Below are 22,553 nucleotides of genomic sequence, written 5' to 3'. Positions count from 1 at the left end.
GTAAGTGGGGCGCGCCCGCCGCGCACCTTCCCCGCCGGGGCCCGGGGAGCCGAGCGCGCCCCGGAGCGCGGGGCGCATCGGGGAGGCTGCTGTCCCTGCTGCTCCGCTGCGCAGTTCGGTGGTTGCTCTCCTTTTTCTGTTCTGTTCTGTTCCCCCCTCCCTTCTCCGGCACAATAAGTAAATCCCTCAGGCGCAGGTGGCCGGCGCGAGCGCCCGCGCCTTCCCCGTCCTGCTGCGCCCCGGGCGCGCGGGCCTGGCCCCGGGCTGGAGCGGGGAGGGGGCCCCGGGGCGCGGGCGAGCAGAGCCGAGAGGCTGCGGCCCCACAGCCGCACCCCGCGCAGGGGCCCGGGGGTGGGGGCCCGGCTCCCCGCGCAGCCCTGGCGGCTGCCCACCTTGGCTGGGCACAAGGGCGCGTCTCGGGCTCTGCCGCCCCCGCCCCCACTGCAGGGAAATTTTTATGCGGAACATTGTCACGAAACAGATGAAAATGGAGCCGTCCTGGCCGGTTCCACAAAAGAAAGAAAAAAGCCAAACCTGTAACCCAGCCTCGCTCCCCTGAGTCACTGCTGCGCCCTCTGAGACCAGCAGTGCCATCATCAGTGCCACCTGGGAGCCTGTCACAGCCCCAGAATCTTCTGTCCCAGCCCAAACCTTTGGGATCTGAAATGGAAATTTAAAACAGCCCCAGGTATTCTGCATACACGGTAGCATTGGAGAAGCACCTCTGAAGGCTGGTTCTCCGGCGTGCTGCATTTTGGAATCGCCTGCATCTGGAATCTGAGGGCTCTGGAAGGTTTGACCATCCTCAGACCTACACTCAAAGCTCCTTATTTAAGGGGTGGGGAGGAGGCCTGGGCAGTGGCATTTTTTTTAAGCTCTCAGGTGATTCCAAATTGTAGTCAAGGTGAGAACATCTGCACTAAGCTGTAGAAGTTTCTAATTATTTTTTCTTTAATCTGACCTCTGCAGCTTAAAGGAGTCAAGTTTAAACTATCACAGGTGCTGTGCACTCCTCTGTCCGTTCAGAACATTTAATGATGTGGGCCACGCCTCAGGCACAGAGCTTGGAGTTTAGTAAGCAAGAGAGATAAGCCTCCTCAGTAAAACCTGATTAAATGCATATTGGGGTTCAGTGGGGCATGGAGGACTCTATGGCCAGCTCCCCCTTGGGAAGGGTAGATGAGGCTTCTGAGGTGAAAGGCATAGTTTAATGCACAATGCTTTAATAACTGGTCAAAATGTAAGTTCATCATTAGTCAATGTTCCTTCCACAAATGCTTTTCGAGGCCCCAAAACACAACAAGGTAGTGAGAGAGGGGTACGGAGCCTGCCCCCTCTGATGGCCTTTAGTGGGGGGGGGTTGTGCAGACCTTTGGGGTATAAGTCCCTGCACCATTCTCCCTCAGCGCCTCTTCTTGGAGTCCTTGTGTGCTCCTCATCCTCTGTCAAGGACATCACACTCATTTCTGAGTGTGTTTCTATATATGGGGGGTGGTGCCTATCTCCATGTGAGTTAACACACACTGGAGAAAGCCCCCCCACACACACACACTCACACACATACCTTTTTGCTGTTGTTCCAGTAAAAGACTGTTTCTCAAAACTGATCACTGGTACTGGGGAGAGGAGAGATGGTTGAGGGAGGATGAGAGTAGATCAGTAACTCAAGACTATGAAAAAGGAATTCTAGAGAGAGCACATGGTGGGGGGGGGGTCCATCAATTTTTCCAGTGGGGAGGACATCTTAGTGAAGTTCTCATTCTGTGAGAAGTAAAAGTTTTCTCTCAGCATCATCTTTCTAGGCCAACCCCAATTTATCCTAATTGGTGTGCTGAGCTTTGGACCCAAGAACATAACTTCCCCTGGTTATGAGCACATCAAAACCAGGTGCTCAGGGCACCCGCTAGTCAGGACTCTCCCAAGAGACGCAGCCCCACCGAAATAAATGAACAGTTGGGCCTGATCAGATCATGTGGTGATCTGATGTCTCCCAAGAAAGTGATGGTCAAATCGAGCTCGAAGATGGGAATCCAGGAACCTGAATGCCAGCAGGCCCCTCTTCGCCTCCTCTGCTTCTCTTCTTTAAGACCAGCTTGTCCACACAGCACCAGCCCTGGCTTTGAACACCCACCTGTTGGCACATACAGTTTCCATCTTTGGAAAGAGAGGGAACAGTATCTTCTACACCCACTGGGTTTAGCAGGAGAAAAAATGAAGGGTCATTTTGGCAGCTGTCCTGTGATCAGAGTAATCGCCTCCTGGACTTGGCTCGTCCTGGCTCACAGTGGCCGGCCCTGGCTCTGGGTGTGCAACAGGGTTCAAGGAATAGGAAAAGATTAGCCCCTGTATCTCAAATCCTGCTAATATAACAAACCACCTCTGAGCGAGGCACTAATACTGAACTTAGAGCTGAGCCCTGAATTTACCTGGGCCTCGATCTTATCTACCTGCTTGCTAGAAGCACCAGCTCTAACATCCACTGTCAATACATACTCCATCGCTTACAAGTCACCCCTCCTGTGTTTTTCAGGGGAAGATGATTGGGGTTGAAGAGGGTAAGAGAAGGACAGGCCCCTCACTAGAACAGGTCGTGCTCAGCCTCAGATCTTCACATGGAGATTGCTCCCTGCTCTGTCCCTGCCCTTCCCTGCGGGTCCATCTTTCCCGCCAAGGACCCCACAGAGGAGGTCTGTGGACCTCGTTACCATAGTTTCTTGGATTGTTACACCGCACCCAAATTAGGAATTCTGATATTTCAGGGACTCTTGTTGCAGCTTCGTCAAATACAACCCAAAGGAATGTAGTTTCAGAGCAAAAGCAATTCCTTCTGACAACGACATGAAAATGGCTGCACCTGTCATGTCCATGCAGTTGGAGTTATGGGGTGTTGGAAACCAGTGTGGGTGCACTTGGATGAAGTCGAGGCATTCCTTCCCTGGTGCAGGATTACTGAGTACACTGAAGAGGAATCGTTATTTTATTTCCTCATATCATACGACAAATGGGAATGACGATCACTGTGGAAGATCTTGAGATTTCATTTGCCCTGTTCCATAGCGCAGTTTGGATTATCGTCCAGGGATCTTGCCTTCTTTTGATTAATTGGACCCTGAAAATGAATTTAAAGCTTTGATTCCACAGAGACATTGATTTCCTTTAAGGCCTATTTTCTTTCACAATACCTCTTAAAATGTGAGCATCACCCTCACCAGAATTTTGTTCAATGTGGAAATAAGCTAGACAGAGCCTCTCGGTCATTTTTAACAAATAGGGTATCTGATCTTCAAGCGCGTAGTCTTTCTTCACACACACCAGAATGGGGTAACTAACCAGGAGGTGAAAGGAAACAGGATCAGTTGCCATCACCTGGATGAGTCTCAGTTGTTCAGGAAAACGTGCATGGAAACACTGAGTTCCATGCTGCTGTCCACCTCCTTCTCTTTCATGTGGAAAAGGCAGCTCTGGTCACTTGTTGTGCTTTCTTGGCCCCAGATTTGGTCCTTGCTTGTGCCACCTACCGTGTGTCCTTGCTTTTCTAGCGTCAGCCAGAAGTGGGGTATCTTTGATACAAACAAAAAAACTAGCTGCATATAGGACCTTATCCTACTACCCTATTCATTTACACAAAGCTGGAGGAGGCCCAGAGGGGGCAGAGGATCAGAAATGTGGGTGAGACCAACAGGTGCCTCATGGTAGGGGAAGGGGCTCAATTAGAGGAACCTCCCAGAGGGGCCTCAGGGAGCTCCTAAGCCCCACCAGGCTTGGTGATCTCTAAGGTCTGTTCTCAGCCTGAAGATCTTTCCTAGGGGTAAACATGCCAACAGTCAAATAATATCCTATAACAAAAAAAGTCTGTGTTCCACGTGGGAACTGTGCAGAGTATTAATATGTATTTTTGACCCTTCAAAACCTTTCCATTTCCTTGAAGGCAAAGATAACCACCCTGAGGAGTAGGAGAAAAGATCGCCTGTCCCTGTTCAGCCCAGTTTAGAGCTTTCAGTTTCTTCCTAGATTTTTCCAGTTTCTATGGAAATTAAGTTTTATGGAGCCATGGCAGGAAAAAAGAGAATATTACCCCTCCAGGTGATTGTGCTAGGGCAAAAATAGTTAATATTTCTTAGGCTACTTGGAGATTTCATTAACTGATGCTTTGTTAAATGAAAATTTTGTTCATCAATACTGACCTTTGGAGACATCATCCTTCTTGTAGTTAGCATATCAGAAGAGATCACCCCAGTAGTTGATTCTTCCTCTAACTGTCTCCCAGGGACTGACAAAGGGAAGGGAAGACAGAGTCCAGAAAGTTGAAGCCAAAATGAAGAGTATATCCACCTAATTAATGTCCTCAGTGCATTCTAGGAGAAGCGATGTGGCCTCTGTATTTAGCACAGATTAATTTAAAAAAAAATTAACTGCATTTTTTATCCAGAAATTTTAAACAAAGATTTTAAACCAAAATGGTGTCATGGGAGTTAGCTGATGGTGAACTTACATTTGAAAAAAGAATATTCAGTACAAAGAAACTTCTTATCACAGAGCTCATTGGTATTTTGAAATGTTCGCAATTTTACTTTCAGAACAATGATTTCATATTTTTGGATGGCCTTTAACAAAACTGCCTTCCAAACATTTCCTGCATTGGCCATTCTAAATCTCTGTGTGCCTGTGGCCCTTCCCACTCGGTCCCGAGTCCCTGTTTTACCCCTGTATCGCCTTACCTCGTCTCTCACCCTCTCTACATGTTTTATCAAAGGCTGGGTGCCTATTACTTGCCAAGGAAAATGCCATACATTGTTTCCCATTTTGAGCCTGGACTCTCTCACATGCCCAGGGCATCATTCTTACTCAGAACTTCCAAATATAATGTTTATTAGACAAACCTGAGGGATTTACCTATTGTGCTAAACGTAGAAAAGGGGTATTCCATTTTTGATTTGCATTGGACTTATTCCTTTTAATTTCTTTATTTGCATAGAATTCCATCATAGAAGTTTTAGTTTTTTGTGTTTTTTTTTTTTTTTTAACAGCAATTATCAAGGAATAGGAACATTTTTCGTTGTGGTCGAAATCAATCCATATTGATATTTATTTTAGCTGTGGAATAAAACTATCTGCCCAAAAGTATGGTTCTAAGTTAAATATATTATTTTAGTTCTAATATTGCAAGCAGTATTTGCTTTTTTTCTTTTTTTAGCTGTTTGCTATTTTTAGCTGTTGTATTTGTTCTAGCCAAGAGTTTCACATCTCATTAACTGGGTTGGTCAGTGAGCATAGTAAACGTACAAATAGAGCAAATATAAATTATTTTGATAACTGAGGACACTCGATACCTTTTAAAAAGGTATTTTCTTAGTGTAAGCGGGTAAGTTGTTTGAGAAAAATTGACGTATAATTTCATATGTAGTGGAAAACATGGAATGGATGATAAGTTAGTCATTAGAAACAGTCTGAGGGAATAAAAGGGGGAAATTTCAGGACTTGCTAGTCAAATTCAAAATTTATTACGATTGGAATCTTATTCCACATTGTCAGCTCCACACTAGCAGAGTGAAGAGAAGAATTGAGACAATTATCCACATAATTCAGACAAAAAATTACGATCCAAACCCAAACCATTTTGCCTCAATAATCTTGTGTTTGAATATTTTTTTGCCTGAATTTTTTTGTCTCAGTTTGCCCCTTCATTTTGTTAGGCTAGATCTTCATTTAAAATCATTTTTATAAAAATGAAAGAGAATATCCTTTCTTTGACTTGGCTCTCATACTTAGCGTCCTCATTGTTTTAGAGTCAAAAGCTAACTTATCAGAAGTTCTTCCATCCTGTGGCCCTTAAAAGTGTTGCATTTTTTTCTGAAGCAATATAAAAATGCTTATGGTGTGTATGCAAGCTGCTGTTTTAATTAACTTTCCTGAATTTCAAACATCTATATTTTACTCTCTTATATGCTTTTAACTAAGGTATAGTAGATGCGTTTTTGCTTCAATACTAATTTAAGGTGTAATATTCATTTCTTTAGAGAACATTTTTGTTGTTGTGCATGCCTAGTGTTTTGTACGTTGTATATTGCATTCAGAATATTTTTTTCCTTCTCACCTATCCACAATGCAATGCCGTTCCCATGATGCACCTCTGCTTGCTGTTTACCTGTATGTTAATTCGCTTGAATCCCATTGGCCCACTGCCATCATGTGCTCGCTGCCTGTTATTAAAAGACTCAGTCGACTGCCAAAGCAATGAAGCGACCTCTCGAAGCATCTGTAGACCTGGTACTTTGACCTTTCACCTTTCGCTTTGCATGTAGCTTTTCAGAGAACCATCCGAGATTTGTATTACTTGTAAACTATTGGTTGCAAACAGTCATTATGATTAATTAATGAAAAGAATCCAATAAGGTGTTTAGCCATCCCATTTCATGTGTACTATGTGAAATAAATGAATCCTAACCGATTTTAATACCTTTTCCAAAAGAATGAAGCAAATTTAAATTACTTGGCTTGGGAAATGCTTACTGTAATTCCTATTAACCTTCAAATTCGAGAAACTGCATTTAGTTAAAGAAAAGATTAGGTATTAATAATAACACAAATGCTTCTTCCCTTTCCCCTACCCCCCCTTAGACTAGTGTAACTCATTTTAAAAGCTGAAGTCATTTTTTTTTTGTTGTTGTTGTTGCTGCTTGGTAGTTTTTCTTTTCCTTAGTGGAGATGCTACCCCTTGGGGTGACGGAAATCATGCTTTCGCTCTCAGTAACAAACCCTCACTCATCCAACATTGCCGCTGTTTAAATTAAGGTGCATGGCCGAGGCATCTCCTTAGCTGTCATTTTGAAAAAGAATGTTGCGATTGATGATGTCTGTGGACAATGAAGTTGTGTTTACTTTGAGTTATACATACCCTGTTCACCTCTTCGTCCTAGGCCTTCCCTCCCGGTGCTCTTCATCCTTTACCAAAGAGACAAGCACTTGAAAAAAGCAATGGTGCCAGCACGGTCTTCAACCCCGGCGTGCTGCACTACCAGCAGGCTCTGACCAGCGCCCAGCTGCAGCAGCACACGGCGTTCATCCCCACAGGTACGCCCTCACCGTCCTGTGTCCTGTGCCCTCGGTCATGTGCTTTCTTCTCATTCCTTTCAACTGTTTGGTGGCAGCTAGTTTTGCTTGTGAAAAGGTACAGTAAGTCTGACACTCAGCATTGTCCTAGCCGCCTAGATTTCGTTCCCTTGCTGGCAAGGCAGCGGGGATTCTAAAGCCAAATATTTTATAGAGTCAAGTGACAGACTGAACCCTTGAGGAACAAGGAGCAGTTAGGGCTGTTGGCGTCTTGTATTTACACAAGCCAAGTAAAACTGTTGATGTAAGTCAGTCCTCTTGTGTGTGACAGTTGAAATGTGTCCTTAACCCTGAATGACCTAAAAATAGCAATTCCAAAAAATACTAATCTTTTTTTTTTCTATTCCTATTCAGAGCACTAAAAAAAATGAGGCTATTCAAATGAAAGCAATCCTCTACTCATATTTTTACTTCCATTCTCTCTTTCTCCATCCTTCTCAACTTCCACCCAATTCACAAATATATAGAGCTCTCCTGGGTTTCTGTGTTCACGTCTGATAATATTAGGCGCTGAGGTGCATTAACTCTGTCATTCCACTAAGAACTGAATGAAATTAATCATAGACTCTTGGAGTTTAAAGGATTCTTAGTGATCTCCACATCCAGTTGATTGTTTTACAGATGAGAAAACTGAGGCCCCCAAATGAGCAGTGACTTCCCAAGGCAGAGAACTAATGAGCAAAAGACCTAGAACCTAGTTTCCCATGACCAGTCCTGTGCACATGAGGTGTCACCACCCGGCCTGGCCTCCATATGTGGAGTCCGCAACTTCTCCATCCGATAGAGGCGCAGAGACAAAATTCCAGCTCCCCTCCCCTGCTCCATTTTCTAATTCATTTTCCTGACCACAGACAGACACACACCATATTCAGATACAAAGCATCCCCAGAACTTGACCTTTTAGTCTGTTAGAAGCAGGAATAATCTCAAAATAAACAAATTTTGCTAAAGTGTCAAAAAACCCACAAAAGCCAGAGACTTAGCTCTCTGCTAGAAGACCGTCCGTTGAGTCCTGAGTTCCAAAGTCAAAAGGTTGAACCCCTGAGAATAATTTGAAGGTGGCTCTAAGTGAGAGGCACTTTTATCAGGAAGGACTGTTGATCCGAATCCACACGCTTGGACTTACAGGTTTATTATCTGTTCCTTAAATCCCAAAGCAACACATCACAAGTTAACAGAAGAGGGAGTTGAGTGAACATGTCCATGGTATTCTTTGTCTGAAGTCTACAATTTGTATAAAGTCTAGCCTGTTGATAATATTTATGACAGTAAAGATGCAATAACCATAACGACGACAGTTCTGAGTATTTAGTTTCCTTATCTAACTCTGCTCTTGTCTTAAAAGAAACAGCCTCACAGACCTGTAGGCTGAGTGTAGAAGGCGGTGTTTATCGGGACTCCACCCTTGTCCTGTTACAGCCTTGAGCAGTGACAGCACAGCAGTATTTCACTTGTGACCCACCTGCTATAACATGCTTGGAAAAAATAATTACAGACCCCCAGGCCCTGTATGATTTCCACAAGCGTCTTATTTCATAGACCTTGTCACTAGATATTAACAAGGGGAAAAAAAATCTCAGGCAAGAACATACTAAGGGCAAAAGAACAAGTCTGTTTCTGAAGACTGGGTCGTAAATCCACTACCGTGTGCTGGGAATGACCGAGGAACCCTGGAGCTAAGCCGTGCAGGAGACAGAAGGCCCCTAACTCATATTCTCCACTCAGTCCAATAATGGCTGACGTGTTAGGTCAGTGATAGGACCCTAATTTTAAAATATTTTACATGGAGATCTATAAAGACATGCAAAGCAGAAGCGATACCATCCCTTATGCAATATCCTGATTATTGTTGATGAAAAGCATCAGATTCGGACCCCCAGGCTGCACTGGCTGCTGTGGTTGTGCACTTCTGCCCTCTGCTGGAATCTTTAAGAACTGTTCAAGTGTGTCCAGCAACCCTCAGTGGAATGGGTTTGGAGTCAATACAGGGGTCCCTGCCCTCTCAGGTCTGTGAACTAGATGTGTTTCCACCTGTAACATGGTGTAACCCTCATGGCGAACAAACATGTGAATCTTTTTCTCTGAAATGGTATTTCAGTTTCTAAGTTTCGACATGTTTCTCTTAGCCCATTTAAGAAAAAAAATTATGAAAAGGAAATTAGCATAATCTTTCCTCCACTTAAATTCATACAAGAAAGTTTAATATTTATCTTGGCTCTCAGTTTTATTTCAGACTTCCGTTCTCACAAGCCACATTCTCAGCCTAATTTTAAAAATGATGAGGATAATAACCATTCAGTGCTAATCTTTGTTGTTTTTAACCTCTGCCAATGAAGTCTGATGCTAAAAATAATTTTTGTGACTTGGTAGACGGTGGGCCCATTATTTTTAAACTGACATTTTCACTTTTCTATAAATACTTCATATTAATAATTATCATAAATACGGAACAAAGAGCATTATGTGCCCGGGAGTTGCCCCAGTAAAAGATCAGTGATGATGGAGTTTCTGATATGCTACTAACAGTCTCCCAATGTGAATTTGGATTTTAGGAATTCTGCCTCCAGGCTGTGAAGATATTAAAATATAAAATATTGTACAAAACATGGGATTCTTCTCCCAAGCCATGCTAATATAATTATCTCCCTGGTTGATGCCCTAGCACATTTGCAGTGGGTGGGAATTTTCCTTTTTTTTTTTTTTTGATAGGAGTTATTTTAACCTAGCAGTTATACTTTTTCTTTGCTATGTTAGGAAAGTGGCAAAAACCGCACACACTTACAAAAATAGCAACATAACAATTCTTGGCATTTCTCTGACGGGTTTATTCTGAGTTACTGTAAGTGTACTTATAGACATTATCTTAGTATCCTTCAAGGGAGTTCTGCCAGTGGCAGGCATAACTATTTGCATTTTTCAGATGGAAAAACTGAGGCTGGGTCTATGCTGCAAAGTGGAACATACTGTTAATGGGGTTACCCATTTAATTTTGACTTGGCGATTCTAGAGCTGAAATACTTGTACAACTCAAGTGGAAAACATTTGAGGAGACTTTGTCATAGAATTAGTGCTTTGATGGAGCACTTCAAGCAATCAGAACAAAGACGACCCACAAACTCCCTCCTGGATTTATTTCACTACACTGGAAATATGGAGGACAAGGGATGTGCCAGCCCAAATATTTCCTCATGTTGCAGAAGTTGCCCCATGCCTTGGTGCAAGGTGGTTGGCATCTCTATATTAAAAAACACAGCAAAATTTACTCCATTCAATTCAACCACAATTTTTGAACACATAGTATGTCCTGGGCCCTCATATAGAGGAGTAAAGGGAATGCAATGTACAGAATTAGGTGAAAACCAAATGAAATGCAAAATATCAGGTGCAAGGTAGGCAATGAGCAAAGCTAGTTAAATGTGACGGAGGAGGCAGCAATGGCTTTGACCCACAGCGTGGGCAGTGGGTGGTGATGAGAAAGGATATGAAGAAAGAAGACATTCCAAGGAGCAGAAATTTGTTTAGGACTTACGTAGAGAAGATTTTACCAATAGGGAGTGTCCCAGCACAGGGATCGCATAGGATGGGAAGGGTGTATTTGAGGAATGGTAAGTTGTCCATTGGAGCTGAAAGTATTTAAGGGGTTTGTAGGGAGAGTGTGGTGGGAGAAAGGAAACGGGGGTGGAAAAGCTTAGAACCAACTCTGGGCATGGACAAGACAGCCACATACATGGCAAAGCTATGTGGATTTTTAGACCATGTAGAGAAGGGAGCTAATCAGATTAATTCGGTTGACCATTTCAGCCACATCTGAACAGAAGCTGAAGTGATGTGCCCAGCCCTAGCCAGTGTAGCCCCAGAGCTGCCCTTGATGATTTACAGTCCCAGGGGCATTCACGTACGTGACACAGGGAAACCCTATAAGAAAGCCCTTGCATCTTGGGGTGCCCGGAATTACAGGGAATATTTATAGGAATAATTTTGAATCCAGTCATGGCTGACTTTACAATGAAACCATTCACAAACTGGGTACTACGTTTTAGGAACAAATTGCTCCCAACATACTTTCACTAATGACTAAGAACATTCATTCAACCCATTAACCACCTACTGCATTCCCCACAGGCTAGACAGACTTGAACCCTGTCCTCCCAGAGTGTACAGTAAACGAGGAGAGATGGATGTTCAATAAATACTCATATACGTATATGATTCAAAATTTTATGAGTACTATGAATTAAAAAGTAGAGAGTTCAATGAAATTTAAAAAAGAAAACCAGTATAAATGGCATGTGGAGGTAGGTCAAAACAACAACAACAACAACAACAACACAGCTCAACAGTTCCCTGAAGAAGTGACATGTACCTGAGACCTGGACGATGATGGATAAAGATTATTCTAGGTGGAAGGGATGGCTTGTGGGAGCCCTAAAGTAGGACAGAGGCTGATGGGCTCTGTTCATGGAGATGAAAGGCTTCCCTGCCTAGAGCACGGAGCCCTGGGGAGAGTGTGTAGATGAGCTCGGGAGAGACTGTCTTTGGGGCCTCACCCAAAGACAGTGAATCATGTTCAGCAGAGAAGTGAACGCACCTGTACTTGGAAAAGCCAACACAGGGGAAGATGGATAAGGGGGCGGAAGAGGGAACAAGAATGGAAGCAGAAAGGCCAGAGAATGGTGAGCAGGACTAGAGAAGTGGCAGTAGACATGCACAGACGCATAAAGGGTGCATTTTAGAAGCAGGATTGCTTGGCATATTGGTGAGTTAAACCTGGAAATTTCACGAGGGAAAGTGATGTCAGGTAGAACTTTCCATTTAGATTAGAACTTGTTCCATGGATGGTGATGGCCCTCTAGCATGTCCTGAGGGGCAGACACTGAGCCTGTGGGAAAGATCAGTGCTTGGGCATGTTACACCTGAGACACCTGGGAGCCGTGCAGGTAGAAAAGCCAGTTGAGCGTTTGGATGAAAGGACCTGGAGTTCGCAAGAGAGATGTGGGCAGGACACATAAATCTGGAAGCTGTGAACTCATATAGGTATTATTTAAATCCTTTATGGAACAATAAGCCAGGGAATGGTATAGAATAGATGAGAAGAACCCAGAACTGACAAACCTGGAAAACTCCAGCATGGGTGTGTGTGTGTGTGTGTGTGTGCGCAAAAAATCCAAGGAAACTGAGTGCTAGTTATGACAGAATGGAGAGAATGGTCGATCGCAGCATGTTTCGAACCTCAGGATGCAGAATGAGGAGGGAAGGGCCCTTCCCACTGCTGAGACCTGGAGCTCTTTGGTCTATGGGAAGTTTGCGTGGGAAGAGGAAAATGAAGCCAGAGTGGGGAGGATTGGAGATAAAAGGGAACAAGAGAGTGAAAATGTCTGTGTAAGTGACTTCTTAGAAATTTGTGGATGTGAGGTGGAGAGATTGGGAACTGTGTAGGGGCTGTGTGTGTGTGTGTGTGTGTGTGTGAGAGAGAGAGAGAGAGAGAGAGAGAGAGAGAGAGAGAGAGAGATTTTAAGTTGGACCCACTAGCACATGTTTGCTGGAGACCCAGTAGTGACGCAGGTAAATAACTCTCCTCCCAATTGGTGACTGTAGACCGGCACCTGCAGATGAAGGTGTAGATCAGGCAAAAAGTCTCCCCTGGGTGTGACCTGTTTGGCAGAGGGAATAAAGGCCTCGTATCTCAGACGAGATTCCTCGTCTGGTGTCTCAAAGGCACTTCTGAACCCTCAGCGGGCAGCCCGCATCCATTAACAGCCAGCTCCCTGCCGCCCACATGCACGCACCCTCCAGCTGTCTCAGTCCTCACAGTACCTTGGTTTTCCTTCTGAGGAACCCAACTGGAGGCAGGTAATCCCTCCAAGCTTTCAAGTCAGTCTTTTTTTTTTTTTCCCCAGTCCTTCACAACATGTGTTTTTATTCAGGTTGGAATTTTCTGATTTAGGTACATTAATAAGACACCCCCCCCCCCGCCACCCACCATACACACACACTCACACACACACACACACACACACACAGGGAAGGAAACTGTTCCCAAGGCAGGGCAGGAACCCTTCCTCCCTCCCTTCTCCCCACTTACACACCAGCTTGAGGTTTCCCAGGAGTTTCGCCAGAGGCCCTCATGGACCCTCATGACAAACCCCTAAGCCTGGTCCTAACAGCTCCACACCAGCAGTGTTGCCTCTAGAGAGTGTGGTCTCTGTTGCCCGGCACCACGCCTCTGTCACAACAATCTCATGGCAGAAAGTAGATCATACACACATCCAGGTCATCCCATCACAGACCCCTCCTCCCGACAGGGTTGGGCTTTCAAAGAAATAATCTGAGATGCAACCTGACCCCTAAGCCTTTGATTTGAAGGATACAGAATCTTGGCTACTGTTCTCATTTCTATATTGTTCTCGATATACGACCTCTGACAATCCAACAAACCTTGAATGCAATAATGTCATTGTAATCTAGTGAGTACCAAACCTGACCTGGATTTAGGAATAGAATTCTATTTCTAGCCCTACCCTTGACTCACACCCCGCATGACCTTGGAGGAGTTAGTATGCCTCAGATTTTTCATCTGTAAAATACCCACTTCCTGCCTTGGAGGATTAACTTGATGATGTCTGTAAAATACTCGGAGGTCAGAGGAAAGACACTGCGGCATTATCACATATCACTCTTATCAGAGTCCTATCGATGTAGACGAGCAGAAAAGGTTGAAAAGCCGACTCAGGAGTGAACTTTGAATGACATTGGCCTAAAAGAATGCAGATATATTTGTGTCAGTACCGCAAATGTGAATGACTCTAAAAGACTGTGTTGACTAACCCTACTTATTTCTGGTTGTGCTTCAATCTCACTTTGAATGTTAACTCTAAACCGCTAACCTGTTTCTTTCCCTTTATTCACTTTCCCACCCTCCATTGCATGACATGCAGGGTCAGTTTTGTGCATGACACCCGCTACCAGTATTGGTAGGTTTCAACCTTTTTTTATTTGTCTTTGATATTACTATGTACAATATCTTCACTTGCTTGAAATTGATTTCAGAGATGGTAGAAATGCCTTAGGAAATGATAGATCTGAAGACTTATTTGGCTTTAGAGTTAACGTGTAGGTTTTTTAAATGTACTTGTCGATGTAAGAAAATGACCATTTGAATGTACTAGAACCACCGCTACAAAACATAAAAGCAGCAGTATGAGTCTGATGTTTAATGATCTGTATTTTGTTTCTCTTTATAGTTGATATGGTTTAGCAGGAGGAAAAAATAAAAGCTTACTTGATTAGAGAGGCAGGCTAATTTCATCAATGTTTTAAAGTTTCATAGTGGCGTGCCTTTATCTCCTCTTTGCTGTGTGTTAGTTATCAGAGTTTCCCAGAAGTATTTATTTTAAAAAAATTATAAATGGATGTATTTTGAAAACAAATGTCTGAACTGCCTTGCTCTATTGTCCTTATGTGAATTTTAACTGTTGATTTTACTGGTGATTGATTATTTATAACTGCCCCTGTCCCATCCTCTTGGATGGGTTAAATTTCTATATTACATTGTCATCGCAGAAGTCACACATTCCAATACCTCAGCACAAAAGTCCGTCTTCAGGACACCCGGCTGAGTCCCTTGTAAAGTCAAGTCAATACTGGCAAAATTTCTGGCTGTTTCACAGTAACTGTGTTCCAGTGTACATCAAAGCTGGAATTTTTCTCCATCTATTGACCCAAAGAAGCAGTAGACCCCAGGAATTACAATCCAAACAAGCAACCCCAAATTGACCGAAAAGAAAAATTCAGTTTAACCCCAGTTAAGGAGTACCCCAAATCAGGCCTGCCTCTGCACCAGCGATGTTTCCAAATGATGACTTAAAACGCACACCATATGTTCTCACTTGATTGGATGGTACGTCTTCATTTCTAGACACACTCTGTGATGGCCTCCATCAGAGATTGAATTAGGAAAGATCTGTTGTTAGAAATACGATGTTTATAAATACATCAACCAAAGTCATCTGCTTTGGCCTTTCTGGGAATCACTGATTATGTTTTAAAACTTCCTTTAATTGTACTTGTAATAAGCTATTTTCCCTTTTTTATTTCTCTCCCATGCTTCCTTGCTTTGCATTGTGATTGCATGCCATCTGCTGGTTTAACCCATGATGGCTTGCTGCTCTGATATTCACCATGCCAAACACCACTTCTATTACCATAACGCTCCACCCTCCTGTTCATTGCTCCCATGGTTCCCCTCCTGAAAGTACCCATGATGCACAGCGCTACGTCAGCCACTGTCTCTGCAGCAGCAGCTCCTGCAACAAGTGCCCCCTTCGCAGCAACAGCCACAGCCAATCAGGTTTGCTCCTTTTAAAGCTTTCTTTCACAGATCCCAAACTCTAAATGAGTGCTGATATTTAAAAAAAAAATTCTCGGTGAGAATTTTTTTTTCATGTTTATCCATCAAATTTTATTTTTTTAATTAGTTTAGAGCAAGCATTTATGGACAGGTTGCACTTATTTAGAGTTAACATTTACTGCCAATAATGATGTAGCTCTGTTTTGTGTTGCACTGTTTGTTTTCGTACCTAATATTGTGTAATTAACCCGACAGGCTTACGTTCCTTTTAGTACAGCGTCACGTATCCAGTGGTTTGTGAATTGCCACAGACACCGTGTAAAAAAGCCCCTCCCCTGGGTGCTTCAGAACTGCTTGCATTTGGGTTCAGGTCATTCAGACCCTGTTCTCTGTTGTGGAGGGGGGAGCGAGGCTGAGAAAACACCCCCCATTTTCCGTAGGGTTACATTGAAGTCTGAATGATTCTTACTGCCACTTCACCTGGGTCACGTGATTCCCACCGCACAATCATCCAGATACAGGTTTGGCCTAAGAGCCAAACAGGACGGGAGAATAGTACTGGCCACCAGGTTCACAGGGGCTGGATATAACTGAGCAGGGACATTTCAGCCTGTTGGTTGAATGCATGTGCTGATAAGACCAGAAATGTACTACTTCTCAGTGAAGCCTTTGGCCACTTGCCACTTGGTAGTCACAGGTACACTGTCACTGTAGCCAGGCCCTCGACTCGGTCCCCAGGATGAGGATGAGGAAGAGTAAGCATCAGCTCTCACCTGCTAGGGAAACACCTGTGCAAGGTTTCGTTCATAGAGGAACAGTTGAGGTTTTGTTTTTAGCTTAGCTCTGTTTGTTTTCTCAACTATACCATTCACAGACAAAAAAAGGGACATGGGAGTAGAGAGGAGGAGATGGGAGATGTTGGTAAAAATCTTGTCCAGGCACAAAGGCCACCTGGCAGGTGGGGAGGGCGGGTTGGCACTTCTGTAGCGATGTCAGTGTTGTCGCTTCAGCACTGAGAGGATAGACGGGGTGCACTTCGATGGGGAAACAGAGGGCCCCATGACAATCCTACTGTGGCCTCCAAATTGTGCTAAAGCAGCAAAGAGCGAGTGGAAGGAAGGAGAGGTGAGCGGGATCTCACAGGCCAGCCCAGCTGTTGATATTCTCCAGCCTCTTCACTCACCACCTCAAAAGTGCCAGCTTAGCCTCGAAGGAAAGGCAGCTCAGCTTCCACACAAAGAAAACAAGGACCAGCATAGGATAAATTCCTTAGCTGGGAAGATTAAAAAAACAAAGATGTGTCGGGAAAGGGAACGCAGTTTGATTCATTATTTAGTTCAAGGTGCTTGTTTCACTTACTCCTTCATAGGGAAGCAAGTATCTGCTCCTTCTGTGTCTAAGTCCTGCCTCCTTGAGCCATGTTTTTGTGATTTTTGATGCAAGTTTGTTATAAAGGCCTTCATACGACAACAAACATAGTGGGATTGACACAATGGAACGTTCCCTGTGTTTTATGACAAGTTATGCACTTTTAACACCTAGAGATCTTTCCCAGGAAAGGAAAGGAAGCCAAGATAAATACTGCAGGGTTTCAGGATAAGTTCCTTTATTTATGATAAATTCTTGACACTGTAGCATACCAATTTGTCCGGTCTAGTGACTTGGAGGCTCGGTCAGGTAGAAAAAGCTTTGGAGATGGCGTGGGTATGTGTAGGTGTGTGTGTTTTAAGGAAGGAGGGCTAGGAAGCATGGGAGAACCCAAAGCTAAGATGTGTCACTTTATAGCAGAGTGAAAGTGGTAAATGAACTAGTAAGTTTAACATCAATCAAATCCAGAGACGTATAATTAAAGGAGTACCTGACAGTAGCTTCAAGAGTCTTAGATTCTGAGTGTTGCAGTTTTTTGGACGTGACAGCTGTTGGATTGCATTTAATAGATGAAGAAGAAAAAGTGTTTAGCAGCTCTTGGTGAAGGTCTCTATGCATATGAGAAGCACGGAAACAAAGTAGTAGTAAACATAGTATTTTGCAATATCGTATGGTTTGTTTTCAACACGTTCAAAGAGCAGAGCAGCTACAAAAGAACTTGAAAACTCTTGAGTGCCCAAGAATTCTGAATTCAGAGATTATTGGTACTGAGAAGTGGCAAATTATCTTATTAAGATTTTGCCTCATCAACTCAGATTGAATCACATCCTCGTGAATTGTCAGTCTTTTGAATGTCAGGGATCTCGGTTTCCTCATTTGTAAAAGGAAGAATGTAAGTAGATGTTCTCGGAACTCCCTTCCAGCTCCAGTCACAAACATCCCCTGGTTATGAGATGCTGGGCCCAGCCTCCAAGATGGTATAGGCAGATGCATGAACCCCAGAATGTGGGGTTCATGACCCAGAGTCAGTGAGTGACAAGCCCTGTCTTCTTTTCCGTCATTGACGATATGTCTTCAACACAAAATGTAGTAGCATTTTGACAGTTGTTCAGTTCATTTTATCAGTTCAGTACAAATAGTTCAAGTCTCGTTGGTATCTGTAATTAGCTACAAGTCACTTGTAGAAGAGGATCTACCCAACACTGGTGACACCTCTTCTGTATGCTACCCCAGGGGGAGTCAAGTTGAAAAAACAATGAGTTATAAATTCTATCCTTAGCTCCATCAAGGTTGCCAGTCATGAAAATTTTAACCGAAATTAGACTTACCCTTTGAAATTAAAAGATGACAAAAATTCAGGAACATTTGGGGACTATAAAATAATGTGGTTGTTTAGCTCTGGGAGTAGAGAACTAGAATAAACAATTTCTAGCAGCTATTTTAACTAAGGTCATGGGCCTAATTAGACACATTTTATCTAATAATGTTGCTATTATTTTTAAAACACTTATGATATATGAGCTACTATTCTAAATGCTGTTCTTTCATGTAATATATTACATGTATATATTACAGTACATTATATACTTTATATGAAAGAGAGGATACATATGTATAGAAATATTTGATTCTTAGAATAGTCTTTAAAAGATAAATACAATTGTCATCATCCCCATTTTACAGATGGTAAACTGAAACAAGGTTAACTTCCTTGGCCAAAGCCACATGGCTAATAAACAGTCTTGCTAGAATTTAAGCCCAGACCTTCTGACTCCAGCAGCCTTGCTCCTAACCACCATGGGACACTTCCTCTCTCAATAGTGTAAAAACACAAAAGTCACGTCCTCCACAATTAAAATTCTGTGTGCCACCCCATCACAGTCAATGCTGTTGCCATAGGGGAAATGAAAGGGCCTTTGCTAATACAGCTCAAACTGCAGCGACCCCGAAACTGGGGTGATGGACTGAACATGTGCATAGCTTCGAGCGAGGCATGTGATGGCCAGGTCATGTTTAGAAACCAGAGAGTTGAACACAGAACCATATATTTACATTCTATGTCATATTATACCCAGTGAGTAGACTGAAAATTTTGAATAGCTCCTGTGTATACGGACTATACATGAGAATGTGGTCAGTCCTAGGGGAGCTGGCTCTTGGACTTCTGTGTGAGTCACTGCCCTAAACTTTACTCCTAACCTCTGCCAATCATCTCAGAAATAGCTTGGTAACAAGAGAATCAGATATGAAAATGACTAAATCACTCGATTTCAGAATGTGTAAATCTATAAATGGCTGTATTGAAACAAATGTGATCTCAGAATGTACTTTTCAGAAGGTCGAGGTATATAGCCTAATATACAGGTCATCCTATTCTTTTCCTGTTACACAAAATTTTATTTCACGAAATAAGAGTGCGTGTTGAAATCCCTGTCCTTTGCATCACTGCAGTACTCTTATCTGTATTTTTTATTTCAAAATGGGAGAAAATCTTGCAACTAAATATATTGTAGGTCTTCATTTCTTCATTAATATGTGCAGATTATTCAGTTTACCCCATAACACCCTTAGAGGCTCAGCTAAGATACAGTTCACATGCTGGGCCCCCAAAGCTCGGTTTGCTTTTTCTGTCCTCTAAATTCTGAAAGTGCCGCCGTCACACAAGGTGGCAGGTGCGGATGCAAGTGGATGGGGGGCGTGTCCACCGTGGCTGGGGAGCTGCTGAGCAGCGGGCGCTCAGTGTCGAGCACTGACACCCCAAGAGATTCCATCACTCGGGACCTGAAATGCCCAGTTCAAGGGCCCGACCTTATTTGGCTGCTGCAGGGTCTACAGGCAGGATAGGAGGGAACAGAGCTCTAGGAAGAGGGGGCAGAAGGCATCCGGGAATGAGAGCCGAGGGGCTCTGACTAAGCCTGTTCTGGGGCAGTGCAGGTGGCCTGCTTTGCCGTTACTGGGGGAGAGTTGCTTTTAGCCCAAGAGAAAAACATAACGATGACTTCATGCCGTGGCAGCGCCTGTCAGAATAAATGCCACAGAGCAAAAAAAAAAAGATACACAGGCTGACCTGGAAAGTGACCATGGGAATTGCCTCGAGGGCAGCTGTGGGGAACACTCACTGGTCAGCTGCTTGCCCGCCACTGGTTTCCTTCTTCCCACTGAGATGACTCTGCAGAGCCAGGCAGCTCACATGCCTCCGAGTAGGAGCACACATCTGGACAGGTGTGACCCTCCATTCCTATAGCATATCAGGGCTGTCAGTCACTGTCCCCTCCATAAAAAAGATGCAATTATTTTAAAGCAAGTCAAATATATGGATATATTTTGAGGGGCAGAGCCAGAGCACTCTGGGCAGTGCCTTCATCGCTGGTGCAATCAAATTATATGTCTGGCAACACGTTAAGCAATACCTAATCACATTTCCAAAAAGCAGTGCAGCATTCTAAAATGATGACCTCAAGTTTTTGCCACATCTTCTGAGCCCTGCCCCCAGATCAAGCCCGTGTAACAGAAAGTTGGCCCTCAGAGGAAGTGACTGAGATTTAGTTAATACACACCATTCACACGTAGCCTGCTACTTCCCGGTGTCAGAAACCCCACTTTCCAGACAGGCCTTGGACGGTGATATGTTAATCACTGTCCACAATATCTTATAGGAAAAATAAAACCATTGCATACAACCCAGTTCAGATATTATGCTTTATCCGAGCTGCTTCATGTTTCTAGAGAGGGAAGAGAAAAACTTAAAAGCATCAGATTTTATTTATTTCTCATATGTAAATGTGAACACAACTTCAAAGCTATTTGTAGAGAGAGTCTCGGATATGTAAATTAACCTCTACTAACCGAGAAGCCGAGAAAGGTAAGGCCACGTTTTAATCCCTCATCTCTAAGAGTTTTATAAACCATCTATTATTCAAAAGCATCTGTCAGAACTATATTCAGACAACTGGAGGAGGCAGTAAGTGTTCCTCACTATTCACCACTTGACCCATTTGGAGTCTGTGTTTTTTACACAAGAAAAATCTTGATTCTACAGAGTCCCAGGCGTGGTCTCTAGAATAATCTCCTGAGATACACAGCAGCATGGGTGGGCTCTCCATACACATGCTCAAACTCTGAGACTTACTTTCTTGCCACTTGCTGGCCCCTGGGAATAGATTACAGCATGCAGCTGGGCCCAAGAATGTTTTGCTCCGAAAGGCCGAGACAGCACGGCCAGAGTCCAGCCTTTGTGAGCAGCACACTGGCCGGGTGACGTCCTGGGCCTCGCAGAGCCAGCACTGCGCAGCCGCCTTCGACCCTTGCTGATTCTTCCAAATGTAGAGGGGCCTTCGGTTTCAGTAATGGATCTGGTCGCTGCAAATGAGGCAGAACTGCCACGTCAAGTATTTTGTGAAGGGAGATCGAGATAAATGAGGAAAGGAGCGAGAGATGAAGGAGAAGTAGGAGAAGACAGAATTGCCCCGAGAAAGGTGGGAGAAGAGAGAGCAAGAGGCAGAAAGGATCTGGAGATGAGGAAGGGGGAGGAGAGGCTGGAACCGATTGTATCTCTTTAATTAAAAAAACATAACTATAAAAATCGCAGTGTCTGCATTCACTTAATGCTGTTAGTTCAAGTTGCTAGAAATTTTTTGTCGGAATTCCCTGTGCAGGGTGGCCGGAGGGCATTGGAATCCAGACTTGCTGGTCTTAAAAAATAATAATAATAAGGTTTTGAAAGGGCAGAAGAAGAGAGGTGGAGGTCAGGGCGGGTCATTGGCACAGATTATTTTTTCTCTTGAAGAAATCAGAAAACCGGAAGGCAATAGACCTTTTATTTTCCTGCCTCCGAAGCAGCTGTTTTGCAGGGCTACCCTGAGGTTTAATTAATAAACATATTTGCAGAGTCTCTAAGGAAAGGCTAAGTTATGTAAGTGTTATAATCTAGTACATTTTCACTTTTCCTGCATAATTTACACCTCGTGGTGAGAACCTTGGTAGAATTCTTTTGTAGCTAGCACCTAAAGACATAATATCAGTTCCAATTTAGTGCTGCAGAAGAGAAAATGTCAAGGGTCCTTCAGTGGAACTTTGCTGCCTGGAGGATTGTTCTACTTATTATACTTCAGATCCCATTTTCTTTTGCATTTTGATGGAATTTGGGGGGGATCTTTTTAGAGTGAAGTCACATTCCCAGTTGTGTTTGGCTTCTTGTTGATGGTAATAAAATCATGCTCAGTTTTTCTAATTTTAGCTTTTCTCTTTGGAGCAGAAGGCGCATCCAGTTCATCCGATCTGTGTGTTTATTTCCAGGTCTAGGTTTGTGAGGAAAGACAGGGGAGCTGCGGTGCAGGATTCAGACCCGCTGTCAAGGTCTGCAGATGAAAGGGGTCTCATTCTTAAAAGTTGCTGTGAACAGAATAAAATTGTGATTCACAAGCATCTGTCTCCCCAAGCTCTGCCACTGCGAGCGCTTGCTCTCCCACCTGCCAGCTACCTGGGGAACTTGCCAGCCTTTTGTGAGCTTGAGGAAGCAGAGAGATCCTCACAGTTTCTTGATACTGCGAAGGACAGTCAGCTAACTGGTCTGTCCCTCTGCTTACCAGATATGTCACCACCTCGTGGCAAGGATGGACTGGCATGAAGCCTGGCCTCACAGCCCTTCTGGCATTCCCTGTGGCCACATGGCTGGAAGCAGTGGCTTCCAAGAGCATTCTTGGGGCCACTCGCATAGAGGTGCTAAAGA

General features: G+C 43.7%; 1 protein-coding gene across 5 annotated transcripts in view; it reads left to right on the top strand.

Moving 5' to 3' along the window:
- The window catches only part of MBNL2 (muscleblind like splicing regulator 2), a 152,737-nt gene that overhangs the window by 113,432 nt on the left and 16,752 nt on the right, over positions 1–22,553 (top strand). Inside the window, exons 6-9 of one of the 5 annotated variants that reach the window (XM_054701478.1) lie at positions 6,214–6,267; positions 6,918–7,071; positions 14,046–14,081; positions 15,363–15,457. In XM_054701478.1, the coding sequence (XP_054557453.1) occupies positions 6,214–6,267; positions 6,918–7,071; positions 14,046–14,081; positions 15,363–15,457 (339 nt within the window). The remainder of the gene's footprint in view (positions 1–6,213; positions 6,268–6,917; positions 7,072–14,045; positions 14,082–15,362; positions 15,458–22,553) is intronic. The other 4 variants (XM_037528776.2, XM_037528775.2, XM_037528778.2 and 1 more) reach the window with 4 other exon arrangements.

This window comes from Talpa occidentalis, unplaced genomic scaffold (assembly GCF_014898055.3).
Source record: "Talpa occidentalis isolate TD23 unplaced genomic scaffold, MPIMG_talOcc4v2.1 talOcc4.5, whole genome shotgun sequence".
Lineage (NCBI taxonomy): Eukaryota > Metazoa > Chordata > Mammalia > Eulipotyphla > Talpidae > Talpa > Talpa occidentalis.
Note: the sequence above shows the minus strand (reverse complement) of the source record. Positions and strands in the feature narration are given on the sequence as shown.